Raw genomic sequence first — 27939 nt, 5'->3', positions numbered from 1 at the left:
ATATGTCTGAACAAAATATGTACAATGTATTGGTTATAATTATGCAAACTTTGCCTAAATTTAGCTACCATGTGTATGAAATCATTATGTTTAAATCAGTAAATTGATTCCCAAGTAATATTCATAAACAAAACTAGTCCAAGTGCAGGGAAATGAAATGGTCAAACAATAATAACATGTCGCTACTATTTTACAGATCTACCAAGTGTCCTCAGTGGAAAATGTCTTGGAATATTTGACCCCCTTGAAACAGTATTTGCTTATGACCAATACAAAAACAAGAAATATCAAAACAAAGCTGGCAAGAAATGGAAATTGAAAGGAGAGTTATTGTCCAAAGCTCATACACCATACAGCAACCAGTTTGAACCGTATTTAGGAGTTTTTGGTTGTGATGAATCCTCGTTTTATAAGGGAAGATTTGATGGCACAATATTCCGGTTTCCATTACGTAAAACTGAATCTAAACTGAGTGGAAACATCATTTCCAGGGATCGCATTATTGGTCCTGATGGATGGATTACTTCATTTAGGAAGGATGTTGACCTGACTTTGCTGTTTTTGAAAAACATAGAATCAATATCTGTGTATGAGTGCAGTGGACAGAATGCAGAATCTACCCTATTGTACAGTGCATCAATAGCACAGTCAGTAATTGATCGTGTACGGATTCAGAAATCTGAATTTCTTGAACAGGTCAAATCCACGAAACAAGCTGATGCTGTCACAATTGATATAGAAATCAAATTTGAGGATCAGTTCAAAGAAGAAGTCAAACGTTGGGTTGTGGCTCACCAGATACCAGGATCAGTATTGTCAGAAGAACTTAGGTGCCTTGCTGATGATGAGGAAATTCGTTTGCTTCCTTGGGTTGGTGCAGCTATGCAAATAAGCAACAATACGAGTGAATACCAAAATGGTGGGAGGATATTTTGCTTCTTACCACTACCACCAAGCCAGACTACAGGTCTCCCAGTTCACATACATGGATATTTCGGACTTGGAGATAACAGACGAAGCATAAAATGGCCAGATATGGAATCACAACAAGACAAAACAGCAAGGTGGAATCATTTGTTGACATCAGAAGCCATTCCTGAAGTTTATATGAAGTTGATTACAGCATTGATGCATGAGTATAAACTGGAGCCAAGATATGTGTATGCAGCATGGCCAAATCCTTGCAAAGTAACTACAAACAACTGGAAATTGCTGCTAGAAAAGTTGCTACAAAAGCTTATGCGCAATAGTGTTTTCTACACTGAAGCTAACTCTGGTACATGGGTTTGTTTGAAAAAAGCTATTTTTAACATCCCTCAAGAAAATGTCTTACCAGACATCATACACATGATGTTAGCACATGGGCAACCAATTGTCACTCTTCCGATGCATAGCCTAGAGTGGTTGAAGTCATCAAATATTTCTCTGAATAAACTCACACCAGTCATTGTCAGAAACTTTCTAAAGTCAACACCGCATCAGAATATGGACAGGAGAAATAAACTTAATTTATTAGAGTATATCCTATCTGATGCAAATTACATAGAGTTGGATGGTCTTCATTTACTACCATTAGCCAATGGAACTTTTACATCGTTTAGTAGAGTATATGGTGCTAGGAAGATTTTCATTGCAACTACAAATTGTCCACAATATTTGCTTCCTAATATGGACCACCGATTTCTAGATGAAAGTTTGCCAGATACCCTGACATCGAAACTGCAGTATGCCTGCTGTCATACACAATTGAACGTTCTCAATGCAGACACTGTTATTCAGAACTTGGGATCAGCTCTACCCACCAATTGGACAAAGGGAACTGGAAGTACAGTAATATGGAGTCAGGTTGCATCTGCCCAGTACCCTCCTTGTCAGTGGTTGTCACAGTTCTGGATTTGGTTTGAGAGGCAGCACAATATTCCTCTAAGTCACCTACATGGTTTTCCACTGGTCCCCTTAAAAAACAGAGGCTACAGCATTGAGTTACTCAAACTTATACCAGGTCCTAAGGCGATATTCATCGGAACACTCTCTGAAGACGTAGGTAAAGTTGTCACGAGTTGTGGTGGCTTTGTATTAAATGACGAACTTCCATATCTACCAAAATCACTCAACCAGTATATTGCTTCAGCTAATGCGAATGGTGTTATAACAGTCCTAGAAAACCTTGGCATTGATACAGTAGAACAGAAACTGAAAAACAGCCCAGTTTTAGCAAGATCTTTATCCAAACTCTTCTCCCAGCTTGACAGACATGCCTGTGATGAACACAGATCCATTCTGATACGACTACCAATTTTTGAGTCGATCTTAGATGGTAAATATGTTTCATTAAAACAGTGTTGTTTAATAGCGCCATACGAATATAAGAAAATCCCATGTAACAAGGTCAAGAAGATATTACTTGCAAATACTGACTACAACATTGTTCACCTAGCTAGTGTTCTTGGAGCAAAGAAGTTGGAATTTATTGATTTTCTGGAAGATTACATCTTAAGTGAAATAGAAAATGGCTATTATTCTGACTTGGAAGTGTTACAGATAGTGGGATGGGTTCTTAGTCGATCTCAGTATGATGAAATTGTGAAGAAATATAGATGTGTAAAGACCCGTGGTGGTCAGTTGTTAAAGCCATGTGAAATCATTGATCCAGACAACTCTTTACTGAAAGTACTACTTGGAGAACCAAGTCAACTGGTTGACAGTCATTTCAAACTCATTAAGCAGCTTAGAAGAGTTGGCTTTATGGAAGAATCAAACATAAGTCATGATGTAATATACCACATAGCAAAACACCTTGACTGCCAGAGACACAAGTGTACAGCAGTTACGATGCAAAAAGCACACTGTTTGTTGAAGTATGTGAATAGATTCCCAGCCAAGCTCAGCAAAATTATCACTTTAGCATGGATTCCCTGCGATGTCAATAGACCCAAGGGTTATCCAATGTTTATCCCATGGTTTGGTGATGATATAAACAACAGCCAGCACCTATTTACTCCTACAGAGGTTACTATTCATGACAATTGTAAACTAATTGGAGGTGTTATGCCAATCATTCCTATAAAATATCAGAATGATTCTCTTCACTCCACCATTCAATGGCAAATATTGGATGGTAAGACAAATTCTGAACATGTGGAAAAGGTTGTAAAACAGATGATGCTCATAGTTGACTCAACAAATGAAATCTCTATTGATATGCATAAGTCACTTGAAGATATCATCTTTGAAATTTACTGTTTTCTAGCCAAGTCAAAAATACAGTGGGTAAAACACTGGGTACGTAATAATGGAGGCAATACACCAAAATGGATCTGGCATGGAAGCGGCTTCACAAGTGCAGATAATGTAGCTTTTACTTCAAACCTGCAAATCAACCTTCAGCCTTACCTATTTACATTGCCGCCCATATTAGCTGCACAGTTTTCAAAGTTTTTCAAAGAAATGAACATTCCACAAGAGTTTAATTCCAGAGTACTAATTGATGTCTTGCATAAAATTAAGAACAAGCATTGTGAGAATGTTTCTCCAAATGATGTAGAGTCTGACTTGAAACTCTCGTGCGAAATCTTACAGCTACTATGCAAGGGTGATATTCTAAAAGAAGATATTCAGAAGTTAATTCTTGTTCCAGCAAAGATGTATGATAAGTCAAAGTTGCAGTTGGTCGAAGTGAACATATGTCTCTACCGCGATAGAGAGTTCATTTCTGATGATCTGAAGGACAACTCATTTTATATTGTACATGATGACATACCAAATGCAACAGCTCGTAAATTAGGATTGCAACCCTTGAGTAAGCATGTGGCTCCAACTGGTAATCTTGGGTATGACTTGGCTGGTCCTCATGAAAGTGTCATCAATGCTATCAAGTCAAATTTAGAAGTGTACAAAGAAGGTGTGGACATATTCAAAGAACTGATTCAAAATGCTGATGATGCTGGTGCTACTGACATTAGGTTTCTTATAGACCAGAGACAAAATACTGATGTGCAATTGAAGCTCCTAGACCCTGGTATGAAACACTGTCATGGTCCTGCACTTTGGTCATACAATGATGCCATGTTCTCAAGTGAAGACATACGAAACATATGTGATATAGCAGCTGCAACTAAGAAAAACAAACTAGACAAGATAGGGCGTTTTGGTCTTGGATTTACTTCAGTGTACCATGTTACAGATGTTCCAAGTGTTGTCAGTGGGTCGCATGTCATGATTTTTGATCCCAGGATGACTCATCTCAAATCACGTATTCACAACCCTTCCCAGCCTGGGATTAGGTTGAATCTTGAGGAAGAATCTCATCGACGGACACTTGGTGTGTGTATAGACCAGTTTCAACCTTATCATGGTATATTTGGATGCAACATTTCTGAAGACTTTAACTATAATGGGACTCTTTTTCGACTTCCACTCCGAACCTGCCATCAAGCAAGTGACCCAGAAAATCTTATCACAGATAAGGTTTATCAGGACAAACAAAAACTTCAACAATTGATTGTGCAACTTAGAAATTCTGCACCATCCCTTCTCTTGTTCACTCAAAGTGTAAAGGAAATGAGTATATGGGAATTGAAAACTGGAAGCAGAACAGGTGCAGATGCTGTGAAAATGCTAACAATTAAAGTAAATTTGATACAGCAACTACCAAGAGAGATACCCACACTTTCTAGATGTCAACCAAGGAAAAGAATCAATCTGCTAAAATGCCAGTCAAATATTCTACACGCTACTTCAGCATGGATGCAGAGCAGAAATGGTAACCCACCAGAAACAACTAGTTTAATAGAAGTATTATTTGAATCTCAGTTGTCAAAATCAATGACGAAAAAGAAACAGAAAGAAACATGGCTTATTAGCTCATGTGCTAGTGGTGGACCAGCTTTTAAGGAAGCACAAACAGATGATGGTAGAAAACAGGGATTTCTTCCTTGTGGTGGAGTAGCTGCTAAGCTTACAGCCGGGGTAAATAGACTCAATCCATTACCACTAGAAGGGCAACTATACTCATTTCTTCCAGTGACAGTCCGGACAGGTTTACCAATTCACCTTAATGCACCATTCGCATTACAGACAAACAGAAGACACATTTGGAGCAAATCCTCAGATTCTGGAAGAAATAGGGAATTTGAGAGTGAATGGAATCTTTGTCTCATGCGTGATGTTCTACTCAAAGCTTTAATTAATTTGTTGACTGACATGACTCAACTTCAAAAGAAAGGAGTGGTTGGTAGATATGTCTTTCATACATTGTGGCCTATCATGGATTCCACCGAGACTGATTTCCATCCGTTTGTCAGGGCCTTCTATGAGCATGTGACTAGGAGTCAGGACATAAATATTATCTACAACGACTCAAAATGGGTTGGATTGCATGACTGTTTATTCCTTGGAAAAGACTTGCAAAAAGAATCAAAAATTGTTGAAAGTGCAACAATTCTTCTGAATGAATATTGCAAACCAAGGAGAGTTGTTCTGCTAAATAAAGACATTGAAAATTCCATCCGAGGCACTCAACTTGTCAACCAGGAAAATGTTTACAACATCTACCGTTTCTACAATGATATATTTTTCAGACATACAGAAGACATTAATCAGGATATATCAAAAACACTGCTGCTGTACTTGTTGGACATTCGCATTGGATCCCAGAAGAATGTTAGTTTTGATGGAATCTTGAAGACGACACCATGTTTTCCAGTCTCCCCTGATGGTAACTCTATTGATGTACCACATAATCTTGTGCATCCCAAATCATTAGTTGGCAAACTGTTTGATGATTCAGACGGCAGATTTCCATATGGTGATGCGTTTCTATCCAAAGAAAGATTGCTCTCTCTCACCGACCTTGGAATGGCTACAGAAGAGCTATCATGGGAGGATATATGTGGTAGAGCAGAATCTGTTATGGATGTCTTTCACACTAGGGGTTTTAACGCTGCAGTTTCTCGCACAAAAATTATATTTAAAGTCATGAGTAACTTGATGAAATCTGGTAAAGAGCCAACTTTAAATGAGCAGCACAGATTGTCCAAAACAACTTTCCTCCCAGTGCTGAAAAAACCATCTGATTATCCTTGTGACTGGATGGGAGAAGAGAAGCTTTCAGATGGGAGTAACATGTATGGGAAGAAATGTATGGACTACATTGGCTCTGTTGCAAACATATTTGATGAATGTCGTATAGACAGTGCTGATTTAACTCAGAAAATAACGGAAATCCTAGGTGTGAAAAGCCATGTCAATGTTGATGATGTTCTCTTGCAGTTGCGGCAAGTATCAAAGTTTCCAAAATCCAGAAACACCATGAAAATGTGTTTCAATATATATCAATACTTACAAACAGTATTATGTAAAGAGGTTACAACTGAGAGTGGTGATACTTTAGTACGAATTTCTACTGGTTATGAAGATCAAGTGGAGGAACTTAGAAGCATGAACGCTTTTTATGTTGATGAAGCCTTTGTTGGTGCAGGTCAGTTAGCATTTAAGTGGACCGACATATCATCACCTTACCTATACAAGATCCCCAGAGACCTTGTGAAGTGTAGAAAACTTCTACAAGTGTGTGGAGTAAGAGAATCATTTAACATTGATGACTTTTTAGATGTACTAAAGCAGCTGAAAGAAAAGAATAGAGATGATCCACTTGATAAACATGGATTACGACTTGTTTTGCTAATGTTGAGCAAACTTGGCTCTTTGGAATGCAATTTGAAGACTTGTGATATATATGCTCCTGACACGAATCATTATTTAAGAGACGTTAAGGATTTGACATATGATGATGCTCCATGGTTAACTAACAAAACTCAGTTTATTTATGCACATCATGACATTACCTTGAAACAAGCTGATAGACTGGGTATTGATGGTGCTAAGAAAAAGAAATCCAATGAGTTTTCCTCACCACTTGAATATACAGAAGATTTTGGTCAGAAAGAAGATCTCACAGATCGGTTGAAAGATATTTTAAAGGCATATCCTGGTGGTTTCGAAATATTTAAAGAACTTCTCCAGAATGCAGATGATGCCATGGCAACAGAGCTGCACATAATATATGATCCAAGATCACATCCAACTGGTAAAATTGTTAGTGACTTGTGGAAACCTATTCAGGAAAGTCCTGCAATTTGTGTATTTAATGACCGAGTATTTAGTGCTGGTGATATTGAGGGAATTCAACAAGTTGGAATTGGTGGCAAGTCAGCAGATGGATATACCACTGGACAGTATGGAATTGGTTTCAATTCCGTTTATCACCTGACTGACTGTCCTTCATTTCTGTCTGATGATGAACTACTAGGTGTGTTTGACCCACAGCTTAGATATGTGGAAGGTGCTTCTCAGCAGTCTCCAGGTATATTGTACAGGCCTATTGTGAAGCTGAAGGAACACTTTGAAGATATGGTCAGTGGATTTCTTGGTGACCATTTTACACTTAAAGGCGGAACCATGTTTCGTTTTCCCCTCAGACAAGAAGTCTCACAAATATCACACAAAATATATACAGATGAATATATCCGGCATCTATTGTTGCAATTTAAACGACATGCATGTGACTGTCTTTTATTTCTCAACAATGTAACAACTATAACCGTGTCCGAAATTCTGAGAACAGGTGAGCTGAAACAACTTTACAAAGCAGAAGCAAAAATGTCAGATGAAGACAAGTTGAATCGCAGCAAAATTGTTTCTCAATTATCAGATTATAAAAAGACACATGTTGCTGATATTCCACTGATGTCTGTTAACTACAATTTGCATATTTGCGATTCTAAAGAAAGAAATGAAAAGTGGCTTCTAGTACAACAGTTGGGATTTTGCTCTCCTCCTGAAATGCAGTTAGTTGGTGAAGAACTTGGTAAGCTACTTCCTCGAGTTGGTGTGGCTGCTTTAGTGGAAAATAACAAAAGAATGGCAAAGAAAGATGATTCATATTCACACCTGACAAATGCAACTCGTATACATGATGATAGTAAGAAGAAATCATTCAGTGCCTATTGTTTTCTGCCGTTGCCAATAGAAACTAATCTTCCTGTACATGTTAATGGTCACTTCGCACTTGACAGAGCTCGCCGCTACTTGTGGAACGATGCAAATGTTAATCAAAGTATCAGAAGTGACTGGAATCAAAGCCTGATTGAAAAGGCACTTGCTCCAGCTTATGCTAATCTAATAGAAATAGCTGGTCAAAGATATATCAAATACACACATGCTGGCAGTCCTAATGAAAACAGACTAAAATGGTATCATGAACTGTTCCCAGTGTATACACCAGAATTAAAATGTAAAGCTACTACAGCAAGTTTCAGAATTAGTCCATGGAGATTCCTTGCTGCCAAGACACTACAGTTCATAGCCGCCAAAGCACTGCCAGTCCTGCCTGTAATAAGAGAAACAGGTGATGGCGTGGATGGTCATGGTGACAGTGATGGTGGCAATGGAATTGGATATCAACTCACATGGCATGAGCCAGTCAATGAAGATGACCAGGTATATTTTGATTCTTTGCCTTATACTACAGAAGGCTCAGATACAAGAGCATTTCTTCGTAAAACTGGTTTTAACCTCACAGCTTCAACAATGAAGATATTCTACTCATTCATAAATGCCAGTGTTGATGTTGAACAAGTTAATACAGACGCTGTAATCCGATTTATGCACTCTGATAAATGTAAGAATCAGATTGGCAGTTTACCATGCAGATTGGAGGAATCGGCATTCATTGAATTGAGCAAGTTCAAGAACATATTATCGTATATTCTTAGTGGACTGAACCATCCAAATGACTTGAATGGTTTACCCTTGCTTCTTTTTGAAGATAGTACTATTGGTGTGTTCAATCAACATACCCCACCTTTTTTATCTTCCTTTACCGAGCTGCTGCCTACCCTAAATAAAATGTTTATTGCAAGAGGTGTATTGCCAATGCTAAAGAAATTTCAAATAGATAAGATAAATAATCTTCCAACAGCCATATGGAATAAGTTCACATCACAAGACCTTGCTAAATTTGTTCATACTCAGCTACCATCAAATTGGTATGATGCCAATCAGAATGTTGATTTTAATTCAAGACCAGAACTTCTCCGGTGGCTGAAATTACTGTGGTGTTATCTCTCGTCTAGGGACGACTCCAATGTACTGGAACCAATCAACAAATGGCCAATTATTCCAACTACGAAAAATACATTGGTAACACCATCACAGGGGAAAAATGTTCTAAATCTGTCAATGCATCAAGACATGGTCGGATTGCAGTGGAAGGTGGTGACATTTATGAGAAAGGTTGGTTGCGCTGAGGTGAAGCTTAGCCTAATGACTGAAACATTCGATTCTACAAATGCAGAAAGGGTACATGTACTACTGAAGCCATATGTAACATCTCTTGGTCAGTATAAAGATGTTCTGTCATTGTTTGAGACTATGATGAACCTGGACCTGATTACGTTTCATGATATTTCCATAGAGGAAGCTAGCCTGATGTTGCAATATTTTCAAGAAGAAGTTATGAGGTATGATGAGAACAGCATTTTTACATTGAAGAAACTGCCATTTTATGAGAATTATTGTAGGGAGTTAACTAGTTTGCATGAATACCAACATTGCCACTTTTTAGTAGATCACATTCCTGAATTTGAGCAAGACACCTGGACACTTCACTGTAGCTGTGTGTTTCTTACCAAGCATCATCATCTGCAGTTACTTCTGCAAACCCTTGGTGTGACAGACATAACATCATTTGAGGTATACACGAAGTACATCCTTCCAAACTTCAACATTATGTCCGAAAAAGCCAGACTGCTACATCTGGAATATATGAGAGATAATATGTACAGATTATCAGGATCTGAGTCAGTTAGGAAACATCTATTGATGGCACTCTCTCAAATTAAATTTATTCGAGCAGTGAATGGCAAGATGGAGAAGGCAGATTATTTCTTTGATGGTAGTAATGAATTGTTCAGGTTAATGGAAGATAAGAAGCGCATTCTCCCTGCTCCATTCTCGGATTACATCTGGAAAACATTTCTCAAAGACCTTGGTTTGAATATTGAAGTCACTCCTGATATTTTTCTACGGTATGCTAATGAAGTTGCGTCCAAAGCAGTTGGTCAAAGAAGTTGTCACATGAAGGAAATGATACACATATCAAAAATGCTAGCAGCTGAACTTAAATCAAATGATAGTCTTCATATTCGCTCATTTCTAAGAGAAGTATCTGCAATTAAATTTATTCCTTCAGCCAAGGTTCCTTCTGAGCTGCTTAACATACACCCAGCCTTTTCCGAGACAACATTTATTTGTCTCTCTGGGCATTTTTCAGTTGATCATATGAAGTTGAGCTGGTCCACGTCCCTAATGCTGCCATCATGGGCAATACCTTCCAAAATTAGAAATCATGCTAGTACACAAATTAAACTGTGGGAGAGCCTCGGAATTTTAGAAGAGCCATCGCTAGATACAGTCATAAACCATTGCCAGAATGTATGTAATCTAATAGCTAAGAAGAATTCACCAGAGAAACAAGACCCACTTTCATCTGTCCGTGGATTATTGTCCCAAGTACTGATAGATATGTATGATGTTTTTAAGCAGAATAAAGACAGGACATCACTGAAGGAAAGGTTATGCAATACACCAATTGTTCTTGTTGACAGCAATAAGGTTCTTGTTCGAGGCAACCAACTTGCCTATAAATTTGATGGTTTACAAGATGATGAGCTCCAACCTTACATGTACACACCACCACGTGCATTGGGCTCTTATGAGACATTACTGAAATGTATAGGAGCTGAGGAAAAGGCAACATTCCGTCAGTATGCTAATGTGTTATCAACAATTCATTATAACAGTAGTGGTGGTCATTTGACACCAAACGAGAGAGTTAAAGCGAAAAAAGCTACAAAAGGTTTATTTTACTACATGACAGAGCACAAACAGAGTGACTATGGTGTATCTGAGATCTACCTCCCTAGTATGACAGGGAGAGTATCATTGTCTACAAACCTTTTCTATGGTGATACTACAATTCTTCCCCGTATACAATCTAAAAGATATGAATTTGTTGTACCCCTGAGTGAATGTGAATGTTATGAAGATATTAAAATTGATCTTTTACCTGAAAATCTCCGGCCAAAGAACATTGGGAAGACTGTTCTTGAAAAGAAAGATCCACAGTCTGAAGTTTGCCTTGCCGGTGAAAGTTGCCAATTTGAGCAGCATTTTCAGAAGATACTCACAAGTGTTGAATTTGCTGATTGTGTCCACCGTGTGGTATGTCACCAACAAGGCACAATGAAATCAAATGAAATTGGTGGTATGTTAAAAGGAGTAACAGTACGCTGTATGAAAACTTTTAGAACAAAGTTATTCAACCCTACATGTGATGAGTTTATAGAAAGAAGTGAGACAACCGAAGCAGCCTTTTTAGACGAAAAACAGATTGTTTACATTACCCATGGTGACTTGCCAGGTGATAATGTTTTCTTGAGCAGAATAAGCCATATTGTGAATAGATTAACAGGGTACCAGATGAAAGACTGTGTACAAGTACTCATTCTACTGTCATACAGCATTGAGCAGTTTCATGATATCCTGACGAATACATTCAAAATTCCGGAGTTGAATGCAGCTACGAAAGCTCTAAGACGTGATACCCATGCTCCTGGTAACACTGTTCCATTTGATATTCACCATCTTCTTGACCATAGCCTTTTCAACACTTTCAAAAAAAATGAAATTGTAGCCTTGATGAGGTGTACTACTAGCAGTGCAGATCATAGTGAAACATGTGAATACTTTTTCGCCAAGATTATAGAAGTGGCAGATGGGACTGGTCTTTCAATGAGATATAAAGTAAATAGTGGTGCTGGTGAGTATGAGATTGTGAGCGTAAATGACCTGTACAAATTCTTACGTCCTGAAAGTCAACCAGCACATGAGATAATGATGCACCCTAGTCCAACAGATGATGTTCCAGTTTCACCATTAATTGATGTTTCATTAAAAGAAGCAATTGATCAGATTAAGAAAACATTGCAGGAAGCATTTAAACTGCCAAAAGAAGAACGTGACAAGATTGTAAGGAGACTGTACAAACGATGGCATCCAGATAAGAATCCTACTAACATTTCTGTATCTACAGCTGCATTCCAGTTTTTATTAAAGGAACTTGAACGATTAAAAACCGGGGGCCCCGAAAAAGAAAGTTACAGCAGTAAGTATGAATCATGGAATGACGAAGCACGAACCCATAGAAGACAAAGAGAACCGTATCAGAGAGAATATTCCAGACGAGGCTTCCGATCAGAACGATTTTCTGAGTCGTTTGTTCCTCCTTCATTTGCAAAAAGAACTCCAAATCCAAGGGAGGCAAGAGTTTGGTTCAAACAAGCCAAATTGGACTTGCAAGCTGCTTTATACACTGTTGATTCTACTAGTCCATTATGCGAATGGGTATGCTTTCAAGTACATCAATCTGCAGAGAAGGCTTTGAAAGCTGCAAAGTTTGCTGCTGACGGACACCCAGAGCTAAATACTACAGACCTAATGAGCCTGGCATATGCAGTACAGAGCCATGCTGAATGCCCATCAGGCCTCGATAAAGATGTTGCTGAGATACTTAGAAATGGTTGTGACTTTAAAGACACTCGCTACCCTCTTCACCTCAAGACAGCAAATGAGAGGTACAACATAGATCAAGCTGCAGATGCAGTGGCATGTGCTGAGCGGTTGCTGGTCAAAGTCAAGCAGTTCATTGGTATCCATGAGTTCTAGTAATTTGAACACACAACCAAGGTTAGTTATATATGTTCCAATCTTCTGTATATTCCCTCGCTATTCAATTTACCTTTTAGTGAACATTTGGTGATGTATGAGCAATGCGAACTTCCAAAACAACGGCTGTGGCAATTGTGATTTAAAAAAAATCTATTATTCAATCCAAATAACAATTACAATGTCAATAGTTGTGCTGCTCCCTAGTGCGTCAAGTCATTCTAATACATTTATGTTTAATAGTTTATAATCTGTCACTTCTATTGACAGACTTGTCATTCATCCACATTTAATCTTTATTTCTAGGTACGACTGTGATGCTAAATAAGATAAATGGAATGGTTCACATAAACCTGAAGTGTGAAAATATACACTTAATGCACATCTTACTAGAAGACATCCTTATTCTATGTACCATACTAACAACGACACTACAATCCAATACATTCTACACAGTTTTTAAGCGATAATGCTTTGACCTTTCATATTGAAGAAAAAATGTGCAGTAGAAATTACACAACAGGTCGAATTATTGACAATGTGTGGTTTCCACATTAGCATAAATTGAATAGTACCAATGACAAACTTTCAAAATAATTAACGTCCACTGTTTTCATCACAATCTCAAATGTGACTTTTTTCCACTGTGTAATACTGAGAAGCGCTTTTGCTTTTCAAATTATCTTCAGTTTAACAAACCCCATATGATTATTCTTAAGAGATAAGCAAAGATGGTTGGAAATTAATTTGCATATCTTTGTACTTTGGAGAATTAATATGACATGCTAACTAGTAATCATATAAGAGGAATGTCGCCATACATAAATTTTGACAGCCATCGATGGACAGATGACTTTTGACCCTGGTACCTATTACTGTGTGTCAACGATAACACGCACAATATTTATCTGATCTATTCAAATTTCAAAATGTTATCAAGTACTATAACATATTAACCAATTCGCCAAGAAATACATGCACACTTTGCTAAATTTATTTAATATCTCCTAACGCTCTAGGTATCTCCTAGGTACGATTGTAATAACTACGTTATGTATTTTTTTTATTTTTGACAGAACATCTTTCATCACATAAAACACTGTTATTTAGTGATAGAATAAATATTACCAAATTATTAATTGTTTACTAGGTTACTAAGGACAAGGAGTCACTGCGACTTTGTATTCGGCTAACTAGTAAAACATGTGGACAATTTGAAAGTGATAATAATTGTTTTATATTCAGCTGAGTGAGGTTACATTGAATAATTGACAAGAATAAATGTCTTGTTTGGACATGTGTATCACCGTACTGTAGCGGTATAAATAGTCAAGAGTTTACTCAGATGAGTATCACACTTATCTGTTATCCTATAATAATTGTCATCAAAACTAACTATAAACCAGAGATCTGTTATAATGTACTCATACGTTATGTCATATATTCAATAATGTGGTATTTGTGTATTTCATATGTTTACTGACCTTACAAATATGATAATTGTTAATTTTATATGTATACGTAAATGTCCGCCGAAATCTCGTTGAAAGCGATAGTCCATTGAAACTATTTGTAGTAATGTTTCTTTCTCTGCGACATCGCGTTCACTGTTCCAAAATACCAATACTACATAGACACTATGACGTCAGAAAACACTACTTGTGATTTTGACTTGTGACTTGTTTTGCTCTAAGTAAGATATTGGTGGTCATTTTCATCTGAGGTGTATTGCCAAGTATATATACATTCAATATTATGTTATTTGTAGTTATTGCAATAATTATGTTATTACTTTAATATAATGATTACACCTTTTGCATAAGATGTTTAGTGTTATTTCAAATTAGAGCGTTTAGTACAATTACAGCATGAATTTGAAATAGCTTCTCTGGGGGTAAAATATTCTCAAATTAGTTTAAAATCTAGTAATAACGTAGTGCTTCTGTCAGTATGGGTTTATTTCGGAGAAAATACAGGTACATTGGGACACTTTGTCGAAAATATATACCTGCATGGACTCCACTGTGAATATATCCAGTTCTGTAAAGGTTACATTGATGCTTAGTCTACTAAATGGCTGAAACAAATATATGGAAACTGATCTATTGATGTTCATCAACTCGAATGCTGATGTGAGGGCGCCATCTACGTCCTAACGTATTTGCCATATCGCATGACCTTTGGCAACAAGCAAGAATATACGACCAAAACATCTCCCGGAACCAATTTCTACTTCTAAGGTGTGGAATCTAAGGCAATCTACCAACATCAAAACAGGCCTTTCCCATCTATTTGCACTTTATCGAAATCGCATTGTTATAACGTTGGAAGTTCTGAAGAGGAACGCTTACACCGGGGGGGGGGGGGGGGGGTACTTGGCTGCCGATATGGTAACGGTGTGTAGCCCGCACTACAAAACCCAGGACCTATTTTACATTACCCGATCCTAGACCAAACATTTTTCCCAGCAGACCCCATTGTGAGACCAAAGTACGGTCTTGGCATATTAAAAGTAGATCTAAATTATCCTAATAAATACATATACTTTATATCAAACCTTACAAGTATGCATGCATTCAGCATTCTGGGTACATTCCATCAAAACTATAGCTGAATACAGGGATGTCCCCAGTTGACTAAAACATTTGCTTGAGAAAGTAATTTCAACATTTAGTGGTTATTATATCCTGATATACAACTATATTGACAAAGAGTTTATCAAAAAACATTTGGACAATCTGGAAAATTACACGAAATGCAAAAACAAACCCCCTTTTTAGCTCCGCTGACGACTTTGTCGAGCGGAGCTTATCATATAAGTGATTGCCATCGTCGGCAACCGTCGTCCGGTCAATGTTTAACATTTTCGACTTCTTCTTGAAATCAACAAGCCTGAATGCTTTGATACTTGGTGTATATGTACCTTGGGTAGGTCTCTCTTAGATTTGTTCATTTCATGATGATATCTTCAATTCTCTAATGTTGATGAATATTTTTTTTCATTTTTAGTAAAAAGTGATATTTTCGACTTCTTGTTAAAAACTGCAAATCCAATTGCTTTGATATTACATATCTAGGTACTACAGGTAGACGGCTCTCTTAGATTTGTTCATTTTGAATGATATCTTTAATTCTCTAATTTTGGTGAATATTTTTGTCATTTTTGGTAAAAAGTGATATTTTCAACTTCTTATTAAAAACCACAAGTGATCCCTGGTCAATCAGAATAATAATTTGGCCCCAAGGAAGTCATAGAATGCTCCATTTTAACTTAGAATTATCAAAAACTCCACACCCTGGTAGGGAGAACCCTATCTCCTCCACTTGGTGGCGCCACCGAAGTGCAGTGCTCCCTTATGCAGTTTTTTTCTAGAAAAACCCCTGAACTACCACCCAATGTAGTACAAATTAAAGAAATCATCGTGCACGTTTGATTCCAGCTGATGTTTTACTTTTAATTATTACAATAAATGCAAAGCAAAATATTATTAACTAGTACTAATATATGGGGGGGGGGGTGTGATCATCATTCTAGATCACTACAACCTCTCAACAAAACAAAATTTTGACGCAACTGTGAATCAGATGTGTCTAGCTAAAACGATGACATTTCCTTCTTTAATAAACCATTTACACAACTGGCAATCCCGTGTAAAGTTTCTTTCAAATCATACCATACCATATCTGTTAGTATTTAAATACAAAAACAATTACATATTCAGATAATTACGACTTGGTGATTCGATAAAATGGACTTTCAACGAAATAGTTTTCGATGAAATGGCATATGTTAAGACTTCAAAAGTGCCCCAGTCCTGAAATGCAGTGACACTTAACACCGGCTATATATATATATATATATAGATTATTAAATGAATGTTAGGTTATAATAAAATATATACTTTCAAATTTTGAATGGACAAAATTAAAATAATTTAAAATAAGTTTCATGTAGAGATCATTAAGATTTAGTGACTGACTAATTATGAAAATATTTATATGGTGATGTTTTCCAGTAAACCAAAACTATTGATAATGTTGTATTCATTAGTTCTGTTTCATAGTACTATTTGGCTAATGAATGGAAGTTATTATACAAAGACAATGATGGGACATTTTATTTAAGAGTCAAAATTATTTCTTAAACTTAATAGTGTTTTCAATTTTGGTATCTGCATTGCCGTCAAGGCATGTGTAGGCCGCTACACTGCATATTATCACATAGATTACAGCTCTGAAAAGTGTTAGCACTGTGGCATAGATATTGTCTAACTTGTACGAGTACTTACATGCAACCCAATTTTTCTTCACAGATGAGTGTCTTACAAAATGCACTCAAAAAAAGATACTATATAAATTAGCAAGAGATAACTTTAATTCAACATATAAAATATCTACTGATGAAATTACAACCTGCAGTAATACTCCCCAAATTAGAACTAGCTTCAGGTCTAATACCAGTCAAACCTACATGTACAGGTATAAGGTAATCAAACTACTTTAAACGACAGAGCCTATCACAAACATATTAAAAACAACTGTCTCCAGTTTTGTTTTTTTGTTTATGCTTAGGGAAAAGAAAGCCCCCAAACAAACTAGTTAAAAGATGTTCAAAAGGTAGCAATTAGACATATGTGCAGGCGATTGAACCTTGTGAGGTCTTGATTACAGGCTTTGATCACCTGTTGACAAAACAGAGATATTGGTAATCTTTCTGTCACAATAATAATAAACATCTATATTTTTACATTGAGAATGACAAGACTGCTATTTCATCAAAATTGGAGATTAACAGATTTCTTCATGAAATGAGGTTCACCCAACTTGACACCAATGAACAATCTGTAATATGAACAGCTCTAATATAGACAGTGAATTTTTTTGAAGGGAATGAGATTAACATTGTGAGAAATTATAATTATAACTAGACATCTGAAATACAAAGGAAGGAAAACATTATTCTCTTTGAAAGCCAAATTAGGTCATATTTAGAGTCTCAGCCCCTCACTATTGTTGTCATTGTATGATAAACTATTAAGACCAATTATTATATATAGATGTGAAGTCTGGGCTGAGAAAAGTTCATTCAACTCAGCTTTTGCCGCTTCATCCTAGGTGTTTCAAAAAACACTCTGAAATTGGGAATTTATAGTGAGTTGATAGATATCCTATTCATTCATTTATTAAAAAGCAGTTAATAAAATATACCAACCATCTAAACAAAGCTCAAAACCCTATTATTAAGGAAGCCTTCCTAATTAACAAGACTGTAAAAAGTGAGTGGTGATGCTGTCTAATAACAAAGCTGTTTTTTAGATATTGTGCCAAAGGAATTGTTAAGCTATTATTTGACATTATTTTTATGAATTTATTTTCAGGTGTCAGATTTGTAAAGTCAGCGATAATCTTTCCAGCTTCTTTGTGTAAAATGATCCTCTCTTAATTATATACTGGGCATATTATAAAGAAGTGGTGTTCATCTTCAATATCATTTTTATTACACAATTTGCAAATACTGTTACTACTTTTGATTCTGGTGTGTCTTTCTCTTTCAATTTCTGAACTGTGATTGCCCAGTCTGAGTTTAGTTAGAGTACTTTTTTTAGCTTAATCAAGTAGTTTTTCAAAATAAAATTTGTTTTAAATTATTTGTATGTCCTCACTTTGTTTTTTGTATTAGTGTACTGTCTGTTATCATCATTAATTGAGGAAATCCAATGCTTTATAAATACATTTTTTATTTGATCATATATCTGTGACATTTGTGATTTTATTAGTTCATTAATGTCAATATCTGACAGCTTTGTTATTAGACAGCATCACCAACTTAGTCATTGACTTTTATTATATACATATGTATATCTATTATTATGTGTTCATTGGGTTTTTGTTTTTATATTCTGCCTATAGTATTTTGTGGGTATTTTATTATTTTATTTTATTTTTTTAGTCTGTTTTTGGTTGAGCTTTGACTCTTTGACTTTGACTTTTTGTAATTTGATTCATTTGTATTCGTAATTTTCTTTTGGAACCTTTAACCTCTTCCAATAAGTTGTTATGAGTTAATAAATAAACTATCACTGTATTACTAACCATACACACTTAACGCACTTAGCATGCATGCAGCTGACTGTACAATCACAGACAAATGAGTGTACGCAATTTCTGGTATTGACCCTATTGCTTTTGGTACCCGCGATAATTGAAAATCAATGTTCTCTTGCTTCAAATATCTTTTTTGCACAAATCAAAAGGCTCATAATTCTATATAATTATGAACAGTTTGTATATAATTTGGAGTAATTTTTCATGTTTAATCAGACTCAACGGCACTAAATTTTGCATGGGGGGCAAAATCTGGTCGTGCATTTTTTTTTTCGGGGGCAATATTATAGTCAGTTAGAAATGCTATAAATAAGACATACAATCTACCTGTAAAGAAAACATGATAAATTATTAGATTGTTCCTCATGTTTTCAATCTCACAAATAACAATCATGACATGTATTACATTTTAATTTGTTTCACAATACAAAAACATTTTTTATTATTGCTGTACTGTGGATATAGTATAGCTCCAGAATGTGAGTAACCACTTGTCATTCCCAACAAATTTTGAGAGACCATCAGTTCACTAAAATGCTAAGTTTCCTACCTTCATTCCCAGATACTTGCTGTGATAGATGAATGTTTAAACTATCATTTATACATGTACCACAAGTGAATAATAATATTACCAATAAAAACCTTTAAAACTCAAAAGTTTAACATTCAATCTATTGGTATCTAACTACCCTGGCCTGACTCATAGAACTGAACTGAACTGACCAATGGACAATACTTTACCATATAAATAAGACCGGGTATTGTTAATTCCTGAGGCTCTGATCGACCTGACTCACTGCCAAATAGACATTTGTTACTTATAACTAGGAATGGGTTTTATTATATTTATTTGATTAATCCATGAAGCCTTGACCTGCCTCAGTGCACTGATGACCAATGGGACGCTTGTTACTTATAAGTAAGACTAGGTATTATTATTATTATTATCATTATTATTAATTCCCAAGGACTTGACTCACTGCATTAAGGACTATTGGGACATTTGTTACCTGTAACTAGGACTGTTTTTTCTTATCCTGAGGTCTAATGACTAATGGAACACTTGTTCAATATACCTAAAACTCAGACTGAGTTTTATTTATCCCAGAGGACCTGACCTGACTTACTGCACTAACAGTTCTCAAAAAATATCGAAAGTAAACTATCAAATGAATATAAACAGACCTGGAAAAATCAAATAGTTAATTGTAGTAACAATCAAAACGAGGGAAATAAATTACAAACATACAGTTTATTCAAAACAATATTTAAAACTGAAAAATACCTAGAGGAAATAAAGGACTTCAGCATGAGATTAAATATTAACAAAATTCAGAATAAGTGACCGTAATCTAGAAATCGAATTAGGACGAAGAAGGAAGCCAAAAGTGGAAGAAAAAATAGAATATGTACAAAATGTAATGATAAAAAAGTGGAAAATGAAATCCATGTTATTTTAGACTGTGAGCCCTATAAGAAAGAACGGAAATTGCTGTTTATAGAATGTAACATAATAAATAAACAGAATAGAATAAACAATTTTATAAACATATGCAACAACAGTTTTTCACTAGTTAAATACCTAAAACAAACAATATACAAAAAATAACGTTTTTGTTTTACGGTAATTTTTTTTTTCTTTATAGTATTGTTATTGTAATTTTCTCTTTATTGTTGTATTTTTCTTACCATACATTACCCACAGATGGTAATTGTTGAGTGATAAATTTATTATTATTACTAATGACCAATTGGACATTTGTTACCTATAACTAGAACTGATATTATTAATCCCTGACTTACTGCAAAACTGACCGATTGGACATTTATTAATACCTATAACTAGAACTGGGTTTTATTAACCCCTGAAGCCCTGATGTGCATCAGTGCACTGATTACCAATGTAACCCTTGTTACTCACGAGTAAAACTGGGTATTATTATTAAAAATTCCAAAGGACCTGACCTGACTCACTGCTCTAATGACTCATGGGACATTTGATACCTATAAATAGAACTGGCTATTATTAATCCCTGAGGACCTGACCTGACTTACTTCACTAATGACTCATGGGACATTTGATACCTATAAATAGAACTGGCTATTATTAATCCCTGAGGACCTGACCTGACTTACTGCACTAATGATCGATTAGACATTTATTACCTATAACTAGAACTGGCTATTATTAACCCCTGAAGCCCTGACATGCATCAGTGCACTGATTGCCAATGGGGCGCTTGTTACTCACGAGTATTATTAATCTCAGAGGATCTGACCTGACTTACTTCACTAACTATGTACCAATTGGACTTTTGTTACATATAACCAAGACTGGGTATTATTAATCCCAGAGAACCTGACTTGACTCGCTGCACTAACTACCAATGAGACTATTGTTATCTATAACTAATACTAGGTATTATTAATCCCTGAGGCTCTGACCTGACATTTGTTAATGTGGACTGGGTTTTATTAATCCTGAGGTCCTGGCCAGACTCATTGCACTGAAGACCAATGGAACATTTGTTACCTATAACCAAGACTGGGTTATATTAATCCCTGAGGTTCTATCCAGACTCATTGAAACAATGACCGATGGGACATTTGTTACTAATAACTATATCTCTTTGTTATTATTAATCCCTCAAAGTTAGCTATTTAGCAGAACAGACAGGCTTTGTTTGTGGCAGATATTTTAACAATTTTTTTTTTTCATTATTGTGGGGAATTTGAAAATAGTATAGAGAGAAATAAAAGTATATTGTATCAATGGCTTAAGTAGGCGCAATAATGATTTATGGCTTTTTAGTTGTTGCATTACCACTTTTCATTTTTCTCATTATTTCGTGACTCTATAGTTCATTTTCTTATAATGATAATAAAAATATCACACAACTTTTCTACAAAGGTACCGTGTGTTATAAGAACAAGAATTATAGTGTCATAACTATAATGTGATTTATACTTTATGATGACTTTTTGAATTTCAGCTTTTCAAAAAAGATTGCAACACAGTTATTAATCTTTGCTACTACTTCATGAAAATATAAACATCAGAGTGAAACTCTAAATAAGGAAAGAACGTTTCTTGTCTGTAACCTTGTCAGGGTGGGTCACTTTGAAGTAAGGCATGTGATCATCATTATGGATTTGCCAAATAAAATATTTGAACTCTCAATATTTCTCAAATGAGGGAGATGATGAGTAAGATGATGTATTGTTTATTTTCAAGCATGCTATGGCATTATTCCCGGACAATAACTTATATTAAAAATTGTTAACAAATCTGACATGCATATTCTGATTTGCTCAGTATTTTGAAAATTGCTACAATATTTGAAAATACAGTTTAAGAGCAATATTTTGATTCTATAATTGAGAAAATAAAATAGTATTCTGTTTGACAATAACAAGGTTCACTTGTACACCTATGAGACAAAAATATCTTGATTAAAGCTTTGATCTCTATGATTTATGTCTAAAAATTATATAACTACTGTTTGACCTTGGTTCATGATGTACAGTAATTGTGGTTGACATGGTTACAATAATTTTCTCAGCAGATAACAACAAACTTAATGTGCATCATACATTGTTTTGTCTGAAAATGGGAACTTATGAATTGATCTTCGTGTGTGCATCCCCAGCTGCATCTCGAACATGCCAGACTAATAACATTCTAACTGCACATATGCATCATACATCTTGGGATATTTGTACACATCCATTCATTTCATGATTGAACTCAAATTGGCTGAATGATGGCCATTTTAGTGACAAAAAATCATCAAAATTGAGTATTTCTGGCATTTTGAAACCAGATCTTGACGCATGGAACCAGGAACAGCCACTGGTAGCGATGTTTACAATCAAAACCTATTTAGGCTTGCCAAAGCTCTCAACGCCATCAGTGCAAAAAGCAGAAACACTTGTTAAATTTGGTGACCAGTTTAGTATGATAGAATGCATGTACAGTCTTAAAATAACCACAATATACAAAGTGGGGGCCAAGACCAAATATATGGGATTCCTGCATAATAAATGCTTTCTATTCATAATTCCATTTTAAAATAATATTCATGAGATATGTCAACATCAAACCTCGTTAAAGTTATTAGCATTGTATATGCAGTGCTCATGCTTTGACCCTTTTTTCGTAACCCACAACACATGCATCACAACGAGGTCAATTGAACTTCACACTTTATGATATTGCCACACCCCAAACTTGATGTACATAGCATGGATGAAGACTATGAATGGTATCAATAACCAATGCACTAAAATACCTCTGTTGTACAGTGCTCGGAAATGAATATTTTCTCAGATCATCAATAACTTGTTTGGATCTTAGAGTGACAGCACCATGAAATAAAAATATTGAATATTGTTATGGAAATAAACTCACACTCACACTCATCCCCAAATCTCCGAAGAACAACATTTAATTAACAGATCAATAACGGCAAATAACAGAATAACGCTACCTCCAGTGCACTACTACAATGGGTATCGGAAAATCCCTACAACTTGCATGGAACATTGAAAAAGCACTTTCATATAGTCATTATAAACAAAAGTCAAGTTAAATGAAAACTGACATATGAGGGCGCTCTTTGTCAATATTAAGAGCTGTCTGACTGTTCTGGCCAATAATCAGTATGCTGGCAAGGTTACTCACACCAGTATGTGTTCTAGTTTTTATAGAACACAAACACAGTTACAGTTATACAAGATATCGCTTACAATAAAATAGTAATTTCAATCTATTCAATTAATTACAGAACCGTAATGAACCAATCGTGGTTCCACACTCAAATACTGTCACATTGATCAAACAATAATAGTATAACAACGTCGGAAAATCATTCACGGCTACTCAGAAAAATAGCATTAAACAACAATGGTTAACCAAAGTACAAATAGACTTTCACTGTGACTTTTTTGCAAGGCCATTTATTGAAATAAATGGTCTAGCAAATACTTTAATTAAATCAGAATACGTAGCCTCACATATATACAAATTTACCCGATTACCCGTTGTGGCATTTGTTGCACAATGGTCTAACTCAGGGATTGAAATAGAATTTTTTCCCTGCATGCATAGTGTGCATGTTGAATTTGAAATTTACCTGCACTAACTTGTTGTGAAATGCACCACTTTTAAAGTTTAAATAAAATTTACGGGTTCTTGATCGATGCGATCACGAAAGAATTAGCTTTTTTTGAGTTGTCTTAATTTAGGCTTAGTGAATATAATGGGAAAATGTTGTGTTAATTTCTACATGCACAGCGTGCACATTATATTTTGAGTTTACTTGCACTAGCTAATAATCTATGTGCATAGTGCAGTGTGCACCAGAGTATTTCGACCCCTGCTAACTCCACTGAATTGTTTTTTACCGGTTTTTATGTAGTCATTATCCAACAGGTTGTCTTTTATTATACTCCTTGTATTTTTGAAACTGTTCAATAGCCAACATCAGTTTCTTACTTCTAGATTAATTATTTGATGGAGTAATACCTTTACAATGTTTTAGCTAATTTGTTCTAAACATTATGCACAAATAGAAGGTTTTTTATGCCTTTGAATTTTCCACTGATTGTATCCATGAAATTGGCTGAATGCATCAGGAATAAAACAAGAGCAGTTTTGAAACTTTTCATGGTGACTATCGATATACCACAGGCAATCACAAACTGTAGCAACTGTCTGGTTTGCCACTAGACTGATGCAGTCGGGGAAATTAATTTGTTTTTGTAGTTCAAATAAAATAAAATAATTCGCGAAATGGGGGCATGAGTGCTAAATCCCCTGTAACTGCGAAATCACCTCAACTGGTTTATTCTGCATTGCCCTTTTTCGACACTGCAGAAACTCGTCCAATTTTCAAAGAGTAATTATGATAATGAGTGTTCTAATTGACAATCATCTAAGCCAATCACAATATCACTTCAACTGACATTTGATTGAGAAGACGACGGCTGATTGTAGCAGCCGATTTTTATTTAATTCTACGAATAGTAGAGTTACTTTTTTACATATTGTGATGAATTAGAAACGACTACGACAAACTTGAATTTCAACGTGCCGCCATGTTGGGTCTGCAGTGTGACCTTTACCATGTTGTCCTCATTATGCATGTATTTCTGTGCCCACCTCATTTTAATATGTGCATTCATGAATATTTAATAGCAATGAATTTCCTGCAGAATAAACCAGTCAGGGTGATTTTGCACTAACACACACGAATTTATTTATTTTATTTTAACTACAAAAACAAATTAATCACCCCGAATGCGCCAGTGTAGTTTGCCGCTTCAATGTTGTTTTTTGTCCAACTCGCTTCAATACTTTCAAATAAATCAATGGCATCATTATACAGAATCTGGGGACTTTAAGTCATTTTTTACCATGATCATGAGGCGGTTCAATTTTCTTTGACTTGACTTTACTTGCACTGTTTTTCAGCACTAAAAATCCATTTCTACTGGCTACTGACGTTGACTTGGTACAAATATTATCTTCTGACATTCCAAATATACATCCAGGGTCAGTGTTCACATTTGGGTAGGTTGTGTGCAACACAGTGAAAGTAACGCACTTCATCACAAACCCGAACTTCTGTACATGGTTTCACAGTAATATTGTTCTATATATTTCGAATATCAGATATTTTTTTCTATGGATTCTTCATTTATTTTAGAACATCGACTGTCAAAATGTCTGATCCGAATTCACGGAGATCAACGTTTTTGGCATTAAAACATTTTAACCCTCACGGCATACACAGACTATAACGATAATACTCATCTTGTAAGTTCTTTATTCGATGTATTAACCATCACCCAGGAAACAAAATCGATGTAGCAATGCAGATAAAAGATAGCAGTCGACGGCCGGCCGACCGTATGAATGCGTTTTGGGGACGCACAGACAACACTCGTCCTGAAGTATCACACTTTGCAAGAGTCTGTTCAGCGCCACCGACGGTCAAGTGAATTTTTGACGAAATTAAAAAAAAAAAAATCCAAAATGCGATATGATAGGTGCACGCGGGTCCGATGAACAAGTAATTTGTTTTGGTCTGGCCTTATATTGTAATTTTATAACGTTATAAAAGTGTTATTTTCTAATAACACATATGTATCTTCCCTGGGTACGTCATAGTGACGTTTGTTAAAAACGATTGTATTGCAGATTTAAATGTCATAACTCTAGTACCATTTTAATAAACATTATCATAACGGTATTTTATAACAGCAAAATACAGTTCTTTTCATGTGATTTATTTACGTAAATTGTCATAATGCCATAATTACGTTATTTCAATGATGCATAAAACACGTTGTATAAAGTTATTAAAAATAATATACGTACTTTATTTAACAATACAATATCTCCATTCACACAAAAAATTATATTGTAATATAATAGGTGATTTTCCGTTCAACTGCGAGATCTCGCGAGATGCGTGAAAGACGCGCGTCGAACGTCTGCTGCAAAAATCGAACGATTTGATTTTGAACTCGAATTTATTTATTTCTTAGCTCACATTGACCAGCCGATCTTCGACAGAAGAATATTGCTTCCGAATACCCTTACTTAATCAAAATTGCCTATCATCAAATGTGAACAGACATTTATTAATTTGCAGCCTCCATGGACAAGTTCACAGCCTCTAATATTGCAAAACCGTTAGTTGTGAACTGAACTTTAAATCTCATCAGGATTTCCACATGAAGTTACACAGATAGAAAAAAATGCAATATTAAGAACAAATAATGCTTTTTTGTCAAGGCTATATCCCAATTTCTCTTATTTTGGGGTATGTTTTGAGAGTGTACATGTATGCATTAAAATTATCGTAACTTCAAATGTTATCATAGTACAAATGTAAAGTAAACAAAATTATCGAGTGATTTTGGATTTGTTGGAAAAGTAGCCGAAATGCTGTGACATGGTCTAATTGGTGGTGGGAATTGCCAAGCCAATTTATAAAACAAGCCGGTAGGCTGGTTGGCGGTCATGTTTTCGGCTGTTGCCATGGTAGGACATGAACGTGAAGCTAACGTCGGTTTATAACAAAAACCGGGCCCCGTATACGAAGTTCGCAAAAAAACGTTCAGTCTTTAGAAGTCACTTTATTTTATTGCTAGGACGTATTCTGCTGTTAAATTTATTATTTCCAACCGTTTTTCGATAATATTTTCTAGATTGAAGGCAGCATTTACAGTTCATTTATAGTTCAAAGTTGTGTTGGGATTTATACGTTGATACAGTGTAACATTGTTGGTGCCGGTATTAACACTGCTATTACAAGACTGGTGGAAGGAAATAATTTTGGGGCGAAAGTATTAAAAAATCCGTTGTTGGCTATTGCCATGGCAGTGGTGAGCGAGAATTGTTTTTCAATTAGTGACAGTACGACCTGTCTGTCAAGTATGAACAAAATCAGCAAAGCCAAAAAAAAAAAACACAGAGCAGTTAAAAGCCGCTGGTGAAAAGTTACCCCTACTTTTAGGTCAAGTTTCTCGGTAATGAAAATAGACATAAAACAACTAGTAAATGTATGCCCACACTCAGGCTGAGTAATCCTAGAATTGTAGGATGAGATACATTTGGCGCGAAGGTATTAACAAAAATCAGTTTTTTTTGCTGTTGCCATGGAAACGGTGGCCAGAATTTGTTTACAGATTTTACAACCTATTAACTAGAGTGAAGGTGTGACTTGCCTGCCAAGTTTGAACCAAATAGGCCCAGCCAGAAAAATCTCAGAAGAGTCAAATTTCTCAGTTATGAAAAAAGATATCAAAAATTCAAATAGTAACTTTGTGCCCACACTCAAGCTGAGTAGAATGAGCAACGTCTGAGAAGTTTTATCCTGAATTTGTAGGAGGAGATACATTTGGCACAAAGCTATCAAAAAAAAACAAAAACAGTTTTTTGGCTGCTACTATGGCAACGGTGGGCCAATTTCTTTTCTTCAGATTTTACCTAATAACTAGGGTGATGGTGTGACCTGCCTGCCAAGTTTGAGGGAA

At 35.7% G+C, this 27939-nt stretch overlaps 1 protein-coding gene across 1 annotated transcript in view; it reads left to right on the top strand.

The window, feature by feature from the left end:
• The window catches only part of LOC100371686 (sacsin-like), a 34025-nt gene extending 11923 nt beyond the window's left edge, over positions 1-22102 (top strand). The window contains exons 5-6 of the mRNA XM_078013123.2: positions 197-12807; positions 13093-22102. Of these exons, the coding sequence (XP_077869249.2) occupies positions 197-12786 (12590 nt within the window). The 3' untranslated portion in view covers positions 12787-12807; positions 13093-22102. The remainder of the gene's footprint in view (positions 1-196; positions 12808-13092) is intronic.
• Positions 22103-27939: the final 5837 nt, after the last annotated feature.

The sequence above is a fragment of the Saccoglossus kowalevskii genome, chromosome 4 (assembly GCF_978046115.1).
Source record: "Saccoglossus kowalevskii chromosome 4, keSacKowa6.1, whole genome shotgun sequence".
Lineage (NCBI taxonomy): Eukaryota > Metazoa > Hemichordata > Enteropneusta > Harrimaniidae > Saccoglossus > Saccoglossus kowalevskii.
The sequence above is the reverse complement of the archived record's forward strand: the minus strand, read 5'-3'. Positions and strand labels throughout refer to the sequence as shown.